Source organism: Argiope bruennichi, chromosome 1 (genome assembly GCF_947563725.1).
Source record: "Argiope bruennichi chromosome 1, qqArgBrue1.1, whole genome shotgun sequence".
NCBI classification, from domain to species: Eukaryota; Metazoa; Arthropoda; class Arachnida; order Araneae; family Araneidae; genus Argiope; species Argiope bruennichi.
In genome coordinates this window covers 58,945,855-58,956,544 of record NC_079151.1, presented here as the reverse complement: position 1 = coordinate 58,956,544, position 10,690 = coordinate 58,945,855, and the positions used below count along the sequence as shown (strand labels likewise).

Sequence of the window (10,690 nt, the reverse complement as noted above, 5' to 3'; positions counted from 1 at the left end):
GGGTTAACATGTGATTCGCACGTGATTTGGTCTATATTTAGATTATAGATATATAGATTATAGATTATATATATATATAGATAGATAGATAGATAGAGATAGAGATATAAATATAGATATAGATAGATAGATATAGATATAGATATAGATATAAATATAGATATAGATAGATAGATGCATTTGAGTATATTTTTATAATTTGGCGAAATTTTTTTTGGCGCTTTTCGGTCGTTGTTAAAACCGACAAGTAACCATTATTATTAATTATTCAAGAAATTAGTCATTTATGAAGACAATTCCACCGCTAAAATATTTAAAATTATCTGTTATGAACTTGGTGAACCCATTGTCTGTGATCAGATCAATATCTACTAAGGACTTATTATACGGTGTTGTTAATTTCTGAACCGTTTTCGACATAATTAAACCGAAAACCGTAGTCGATTAACGCAATTAATCGTTTTAAGGTTATTAAGATGTGCCTGGGGACGGTGGAAAAAATAAAACCGAAATTAAGGAAATTAATTTCTCCAAAAATGATCGCAAGAGCAATAAAAAATGGTTGTATTTCTACTCTCAGCCAAAACAACGTCATAAATCAAGACTTTTTAGCAGCAGAGATTAAATGGTTTGGAAAGAAATAAGAAATATGTCTTGGCGTTTCTGAAGAGATTTTAGAGAGTTAATTTTTTGTGAAATTAGAATCAGAAACATCTTGTGGATGAAAAATAAATATTTTTCTCGAAGGATATTGAAATAAGAATCGTGAGTTTGAAAGTCATTAAGAGCATTATCCTTTACTTAAAGATATCAAGAACAAGTTCAATGTACTTTTCCAGTCACGATAGGATTTGTAGATTACGAATTCTTGATAAGAAAGGAACCTGAAAGACATTAAAATATTTAGATTCTTGGAGCATCAGAAACATCGTTTTAACTTATAAAAATATTTTATTTGATGATGTTCAAATGAAATTCATAAAATCTTTCAAACAAAATTAAACTGAACATATATTAATTGGTATTTTTCTTTAAATATCATTATATTGTCATCTTTGCTTAAAAAAAGTATACTTTTGAAAAATACTATTTTAAAACAAGATAAAGCAATTTTAAATTTCGATATTTTGTTTTTATTAACAACGAATTAGTTTTACTTTGAAAATATGTTTTAAATCTCATTTCAATGTTTCAAAGCTGTATACTAAATGTATCTTTATTTTAATTATTTGCATTAATTTTACAAATTAAAACTATATATATATGTGTGTGTGTAAACAACATTTTTTATTAAAATCTTTCAAATGAAATTATCTATAATTAAATTTCTAATTCTTTCTTTGGTTTATTTACATCCAAAAAGAAAAATTCATTCAATATTTTAGAGTTCTTGACCAATCAAATATTTTATAATAGATTTAGGTGCTAGTCTGAAGTTAGGATTATTTCTATTTAGTTTTTAAGTTTTTTTGTTTTTTTAATATAAAAATAAATAAAATTGTTGCCTCCAATTCACTCTTAAAAATATTTTTGCCTTGTAATTAATTCAAGGAAAAATCTTTACTCTGTTCATAAGTTCATAAAAATAGTTTGGTTAATTTATTAATGAATTAATGAATCAAAACATATCATTTTAATGAGATGCGAAAGTAAAGTATTAAGATATTATTCCAGCAAAGTATTTTACTTGGACTTACAAAAAGTATTTATTTGATTGTAAGTATATTTACCATGTTTGTAAGCATAATTTTAAAAATGATATTTGATTTTGTGTGGAATTAGATATTTTATTTTAAATATAAGAGGATTAATTCTAGAGAGGAATTCAATTTAAGAAATTCTTGACGTACTGAATTCTTCTTTAGTAAAATCATGTCTTTTTTACCGATAATAATGCGTTTGTGATGATAATGTTATTTCCACTTGATTGTTTAGCTCTTAAATTTATATTAAAAGTGCTTTAATTAGAAAGAAAGTAATTGGAAAATTTTAATCACTCAAAAACATTAAAGCAGTCCCAGCTCTTAAGTAAGCGGATAAAGCTGAAAAGGTCCTAAATGCTTTGCTAAAGAGTTTGAAAAAAATCAATATAAATGATTCGAAATCTTAAATTATTTTACTCTTTATACTTTCATTCTCTTATATATTAATGTATTCTTACCGGTGCACAAATGATGCATTTAATTTTTTTAAAAAAATGAATTATTATTAGATTTAATGTAATTGAATAATGTTCTTAAAAATGTCCGATTTTTAGTTTTGTTCATGTATCACTCATGTTGTCTTTAAATTCTTAATTAATTTGATTATATATATATATATATATATATATATATATATATATATACATATATATATATATATATATATATATATATATATATATATATATATATATATATATATATATATATATATATATATTTAAATTTTATAAAAAGCAAACCTCTAATTTAAATATTCTATATTCTTATTTTTTTAGAATTTAGGAGTATAAAAGCTCGGTTATTTATACTTTATAAAGTATTGGAATTCATTATATCGCATCTATCAGTTGAATATATTTGAGATTCTTTGATTCTCATAATCACTGCTTATGTTTTAAGAATTATTGTAAGGAAATTACTAGCCCATAAAATTTAAAATAAAGAATAGAAATTATTACTGTATTACATACTTTAAACATAAAAGTGCAAATTAATATTTTCAATAACCTAATATGGAGATATAAAAGGTATTTTAAAATATTAAGCTGACAGACACAATTCCAAATGTAAAATATTTTCAAAGGACATAAACTGGTGTATTTCATCGTAAATGTTATTTTATTTCATTTTCTTCTTACATTACCAATACATGCATTATTTTATTACATTTTTAAAATAAACAATCATTAAACTTTCTGTTAATATGTTTACAAACAATTTGTTTTAAAATCAATTTATAGCATATTAATAGATTTCTAATGAGTTTATTTGTAAAACGAAACACTTAACTCAATAAGAATTCGAGAAATATATTGAAAAAGCAAATAAATATTCTCAAAGCTCCAAAATATATATCATCATTAAATTTTCAAATATTAGATAAAAGCAATTGCCTTCAATTAATCGATTTGTTGTGTTTTAAACTTATAAGAGGTAATTAAAGTTGAATACAATGGCGTTAAATTATTCGAAATAATTAAAACTTTTGGAAGTCTTTTATTGTTCAAATTAAGTTCTTTTGAATCTGATTATGATAAATAACCAATTGTAATTCCTCCACCCTCAAGAATCTTAGATCAACTTCAGTTTCGTTCACTCAGCGCAAGAAAACAAAATCACGCACCCAGAGGGCGCTAGTGATTCAATAGATCCCTCACCCTCTTTTCATCCTACACAAGATGCTCTTCCGCATCTCTTTGGAGTCAGATTTCGAGGAGAAAGCAGCGCCTCCGCATCTTTCCGGGAGAAAATCTGCATCTGTAGTGAACTAGATCTCAGGTTTCGATTTCTCTTACCACGTGGTCTACACACCTCGCTCGGCCAGATGCAGCTGAAACCGCTCGTGGCGACTGTGATCGTCACGTTCTCGTTGTTGGCGTCCTTGACGATGGCTTTGACGACCACTGAGCCGTCTTCCACGGCCACGAGGTTGTCGTCAACTGAAAAAACAACCGATAAAGTGACCACAACCGCGTCAACCACATCTTCTACCACCACGACTACGACGACTACGACTGGGACACCTCCCCCTGCAACGTCCACTGAATGGCAGGACATGGACGAGGTGGAGTCACAAAAGTTGGTCGACTTTGTAGTGAGTGAAATTCAGAAGCTGAAAGTGGAACACAAGGAATTAGATGATTGCCAGGAATTGAACCTGTCGAGCGTTCTAAGTGGAAAAAAATTGGTAAGCCCATTTTTTTTTCTACTTCGGACTCAGGTAGCATGATATATCACGCAATATTACCCAGTATTATGCGGTATTATATTATACAATATTTATCGATATTGTAAAATACTGCGAATATTATTTAATATCATAAAATTTTGTAAAATATAAGGTGGCCTATTTAGGAAAGAATATATATTTTTTTTCGGTTTGACATGTTTATACTTATACCACCTGTTTTATGCTGATTTATGCACATTAAATATTTTACGGTGATTCAAGCAAAAGTTTTAAATGCGAAATAATTTAAAACAAATTTTGAAAAATTTACTAAAAGGGGTTACTACTAGCAAACTTATTAAATAATAGCTAAATTTATATTATTTTGTCAACAACTATGTTGAATTGAAATTAAAATTCCTGTATGCATATGCGAAGTACAATTTAAACATTATAATACAATAAGGACTATGTAATATTATTGCATTGAGCAAATAGTATTCTTGATTTTGATTTATATAAAACAATACACTATTTTGCTAATTGTGATTTTTTTAAAATAATATACTCTCTGAGTAATCTTCAATCAGAGTAATTAGAATGGGATCAAAACTTGTCTACTTTCATTATCAAAGATTAAATTATAAATTTTTCAGCATTTTATAATTTGATCTTTTTTGGGTTTCTTTCTTAGGAAATTTCTCGCTTACGTATGGGAATCACTTGCCTAAATTAAGCAGCATAATATTTTGTTATAGTTGTATTAGTTTAATATTGTGTTATATTAGTTTGCTCCAACGTTACCATGGTTACTAATCTATACGGACGAATTCTCTGCATATAAGAAAACTGATCAAAGCAAAAACATCATATAACAAATTTTAGTAATATATCCATTATTATCGTATTAATACATATGATATTAAGTTAATTATCATTCTGTTGCTTATCAAATGAAAAATGAAATTTAGTTCGAAATTCATCACTAATGACATGTAATCGATTGACAGTAGTGCTTGAAATCAATAATCGATATACGTTTTAAGAAATATAAACTCTTTTTAATCCAGTAATATGGTTCGCCGTCATGCCACCCCTTATTAAAATACTACCTGGCATTTTTACAAGCGTAATACAAAACGCAATTTCTTTAAAAGTGTTAAAATTTGTTTCTATTAATAAAGAAGTTTTGATGTAACTAAAATGCAAGTTAATGAAAATAATGTTAAAAAAAAACGGGCATTATTTTTTCCCAGGGTGAATGTAATCGTCTAAAAATTATGAAAATGTTGAAAAGTTTTGTCACCCATTATTTTTTGTAAAATGAAATCATTATTATCAATAGAAGAAAGTTATTATTCGTCTTGTACTTTCATTTAATGAATTATTAAAGATCAAATAGTTGAATCATAAGTTTATAAATATAAGTTTTTATATGTTTATTGTTAGTATATGTTTTTATTTCCACAACGATTTTAAATATGATATACAAATTTTGAGAGTTTATATACGAATGGATGATGGAAACAAATTTAAAATTAATATTTTATTCATAATCTTAATGAATTTGAAATTCATTATTTAAGGTTACAAAAAAAGGTATTGCAAAGTAGAAGTATTGAAACAAAATATTATTATAAAACCTTTTTATTGTTTTAAGTGTAATAAAAATGATTAAATACGAAATAATTTTTTTTCTTTATTAATCACTAAAACTCTTTCGAAACTAAATTCGGGAAAAAAATATGTAAAAGATAGAAATGTGAATTGTTATGTAATAAAGCATTGATCAAGTGCAAACTGTTGGATTCTATAATTATTCTATATGTCTAATAACATAATAATACTGACAATATGTAACAAAACCTATTTTACGAATCTTTTAAAACGAACACGGATATGTTAAACGAAACTAACGAATTTTTAAAAATATTACTTTCTACTAAAATCATTTCCATATTCATCATTTATTTGAAAGAGAAAGAATAATTATTCTTTATTTAAAATGATTTTTTTTTCACATTTTTTCATTTTTTTATATACATTTTTCACCTTTTTCGTGATTTCATGTATAGCATCATCTTTTAATATATGATGAATTATTGAGCTTCGTTTCAAACCTTTTATATGACATTTTTTTAATAATTTGACCAAGAAATATATTTATAGAAAATATTATTTATTAATATTTTAGAAAATATATTTAATCTGCAGCGCCTAAACAATAGTTACCATAATCAATAAGAGTAAGCTTAAAATTAAATTTTTTCCATATAATATCAAACACATAACATCGATTATATCACTTCGATAATTTTAAAATTCATACCATGAATATTTCAAAGACGGTCTACATAAAAAAAAAATCATTTTATGTATTTCAGTATCAATTATAAAATAAATTTATCTTGGAAGTATTTTATTATTTTCTGTTTTAACAAATAAAGTGCATAAAATGAATAAAGTACATAATTAAAAAATATCTAGTTAATTGATAGTCCATTCTTAGTTCAATTACATTACACATTACATAATCTTTATATCTTTAAAAAAAAGGATGATATCTAAAAAATAAATCGTTTTATAACCAAATGAATGGAGATCGTTAATTATTAAATCAAATACCAGGTTAAGATAATATAGATTTTTCAGAAAAAGTAATCGATTGAAGAATTTAAATTTCACATAACTCTTAGATTGAAAATACTGATTCCTACTCTTTGATAATGATTTATCTTTCAAATTCTTGGTCTTTTTATTAAGTTAGAGATAAAACGTATTCTCTAAAGGATTTACCTTTATAAAGAAATAAAATAAATGAGCCTGAATAAGCAACTTCAAAATGATGAGGTATACGGATAAATATCGTAGAAATTCATTTTCAGAAAATTGTAATTTTATTTCAAAGGTTTAGTTGTTTACAAGAAGCATCCTAATTAAGCTAATTATCGTAATGAAAACATCTAATATTTATGCAAATTAGAGATGTTCTGATTCAATTTTAAAATTTGTGGTAAACAGCACGTTCAATCGAAAAATGTCGCAAGCACTTGTTGACTGTTAAAGTAAATATTTTAATAAGGCAACAAACGTGATTGATAATTTACTAAAGTTGTTTAAGAAAATTTAAAATAATTTCGTTTCATTCTTTAGATATTCAGACCTAATTAACTGCTCAAAAAATACAATTTTCTCATTACTAATAATTGTTATGTTGTTGATCAATTAACACAATTTTATATTTTAGTAAAGAAAAGATAAAACTGTCAATTCTAAATTACAGAAATTTTTTTCTTTTGTATAGCAATTAACATAGGTTAAATTTAAGTTTCATTATTTGCAAAAGTCTGTTCATCATCAAAATCGGGATAGTATAAGAGAGTAACACGATTTGGGGGAAGAGAAGTATCTCTACTGATAAGCGTGACTAGGCAAATGGAATCCCAATAGCTTTACAGAATAAAATTTATTCCAATTGAATTCAGAAGCAAAATAACTAATTTTCTGTTTAAGCAACTGTACTGTATATAAGATGAACTGTTTAAGAAAACAGTACTATCGTCAAAAAAGATTTTTTTTAAAAGATACGAATATAAGGGAAATTTTATCTTTAAGTAAGATAAGGTAGCTTCAGTTTTACCACATTATAGAGGAATATATACGTACGTCTGATAAGTCTGGATAATAGAAAGAGATAAATATGATATTTTGATTTTAAAAAATTTATTATAATAAAGAAAGATTTAAATTACATAAAAATTATCTATTATGATACATTATATTTTCTGATAAGACGAGAAGTTTTATAACCATAAATATATTCAATAAATTTATAAAATAATGCTTAAATAATCTACAAAGGTGCTCAAATAGATTTTAAAATAAATTTTAACGATAAGTTGTTATCTCATAGAACAATATTTTCGAAAGTCATTAGGTTTCAGGAGCAATTTTGACAATATTAAGAATAATTCCTTTTATCACTGGACTTATTTAGATGCTGCTAAAAGCTAATTTCTCTAATTTTATCGTTATAATTTCTCTAATTTAACTGGTTATAATTTCTCTAATTTTATGTATTTAATTTATCTAATTATTCTCTAGTTTCCTTTAGTTTTATTTTAATTTCTCTAATTGCAGAATTGTTTGCAATTTAATGACTCTAAAAACCAATAGCATTTTAGTTTTAAAACTAGAACATCCACTAACTAAAGATTGAAAGCTTTAAAATTTCCTATTGATAATTTTTTCTTAATTCAGAACAAATATTGCTCCCAACCGAATATTGGATATTTTAATACGAGTAATTATTTACTGAAGCTCGAAAATAAAAAGCCTTCTTAAATATAAAAACTTCGTTTGCAACCATAATTTACTACACACTATTGCTGAATCTTTTTTTTCTTTCTTTAAATACGAATATTTTACGGGAAACCACGATCACCGCTGCATGCTACGACCGAAACATAAATAAATAAAAAACGACATCACTCTCTTATTCCCCTGGCTGGAACTCGCTCAGAATATCATGGAAATCACGGAATTTTTTTTTTTTTTTTTTTGCTCTTTAACAGATGACGTAGTTGCTACAAGACTCACGGACTTGTCCTGATATCGTTTAATTAGTGTGCTTTCAACATCTGCTCCAGGTTCTAATAATTTCATTTTTAAATAAATAATTGTATCATGTTGAGGTAGAGAAATCTCTAATCAATAAAAAAGTTCGTTTAGATAAAATAAAAGTGTTACGTTATCGTTGCCACAGCTATTTTTTAACATATCTTTTATTGCGAAAATATAGCTAGAATTTATGGATGGCATTCCTATACATTTGCTATAAGAAAAAAAGAAGAAGAAACACATTCCTTTTCAGAAACAAAAATATACAAAAAAAGTTTTTTCCACCTTGGAGAAAATGCGTTTGGAATTCTTTATGAGAAATCATTACTTTTAACAGATGCAAGACCAGACCAATTCTATTAATCATTGTAGGATATTAAAAGAATTGCAAGGTTGCGTCTCATAACGATGTATTACTGCTATTTTAGCAAAAATCACGAAAAGTCATTTTTCGTGGAGAAAATAATTAATTATACCAAATGACCATTTTCTATTCATTGTCTTCTATACAAGCGCTTGCACATGTTCGATGTTTAAAATAGAGATATGAAACATTTCGCATAAAAAAACCTCTTCAAATATGAGAGGATATTTGACAAACATTCTTAATATAATGTGATCCTATTGCATGGGAATATTCTTTACTTGCATACACACATTACTTAATACTCGTATCTACACATTGCGTAAACATATTTAATTTCAAAATATAAGATAATAAATATTATGCAGTTATATCATGTTTTTGGATGACTATCAAGTCCCTACACACCATCATGATGCCGATTCATGAGGAATTGTTATTTGAATTATTGTACAATTAGCAAACAACAGAAATATCTATTAACAAATGTTATTTTTCTTAACTCTTTGTTTATTGACAGTACTTAAAAGTATCATTTACATCTGGCTTATATATTCGTAACATGACTATTTTTTCTGATTGCAGTAAAAAAAAATAATCGGAGAATGAAACCCAGATAGCAATTAGTTAATATAAGCTAAAAGAAAAATTCATAATATTAATTTATTAATTGAATAAATTAAAATATTTCAATTAATATTTTTTTTTGTAATCTCTGGATTATTCTACAAATAAACTTAACTACTGGAGCAAAAATAAAGTTTAAAAAACGGATGATAAAATAACTCGGTAAATAAAGGGCTTTAATAAACGAAAAAACTGTCGCTTAGGAAGAACGAAATATCACAATTGAAATCGAAATATACAGGAATGCACTTTATGAGCATTCTTTATTCAATGATCAATTTTTTTTTTTTTTTTTGTAAAAACTATTGTAATGGTTGATGGGCAATGTTGGTGATGTTTTGTAAAAACAATCAAACATTAGTACATATTAACAATTGTTATTTTTCTTAATAAAAGAAAAAAGTCGCTTAGAAAGAATGAAGAGTCATACTTGAAATCAAAGTAGACAGGAATGCACTTTATAAGCATTCTTTATTCGATGATTTTATTTATTTATTTATTTTGTAAAAAACTATTGTGATGGTTGATGGGCAATGATGGTGATGTTTTGTAAAATTATTGTAAAAACAATCAAACATCAGAAATATATATTAACAGTTGTTATTTTTCTTTATAAACGAAAAGACAGTCGTTTAGAAGCAATGAAGAGTCGCAATTGATATTAAAATAAACAGGAAAGCCCTTTATGAATATTTTTCATTCTATGTCCAATTTTTTTCATCCAGTCACAGATTGAAACTTAGCAAACAGTCCTTTACTGTCTCGGATAACATAAGTATAATAATTCCAATATATGTATATTTTTATAACGAAAACTTCAAAGAGTAGTAAAGCAATAAAATTTCATAAAGCTATTTTAAACTCCAAATTCTTAAAAGAAGTCAAATTGTGATTGCAGAAGCTCATTTTTGGCAAAGGCCGCGACTTGCACATCAGGCTTTCACTTAATGTGAAGACACGTATAATTTTAAATATTATTACACAAATCATAGACTTTTGAAGATATATAAAACTTAAACAAGCTAGAAGCATAAATCTCAAAAACTAAAAACATTTTCAGCCATTTCATAATAACATATTTAGGGTCGATAATATTGTCGTTTCTTTTTCTATTTATTTCTCATTTTCTGAAGAGCGAGAGATCAGTGATTTGTGAGGATATATAAAACTTAAATAAGTTAGAAACATAAATCCCAATAATGT

The 10,690-nt window shown here is 25.8% G+C and overlaps 1 protein-coding gene across 1 annotated transcript in view; it reads left to right on the top strand.

The window, feature by feature from the left end:
* Positions 1-3,400: 3,400 nt before the first annotated feature.
* Positions 3,401-10,690, top strand: part of LOC129966709 (uncharacterized) — a 119,293-nt gene continuing 112,003 nt past the window's right edge. Inside the window, exon 1 of the mRNA XM_056081235.1 lies at positions 3,401-3,894. Coding sequence (XP_055937210.1) covers positions 3,532-3,894 — 363 coding nt within the window. The 5' untranslated portion in view covers positions 3,401-3,531. The remainder of the gene's footprint in view (positions 3,895-10,690) is intronic.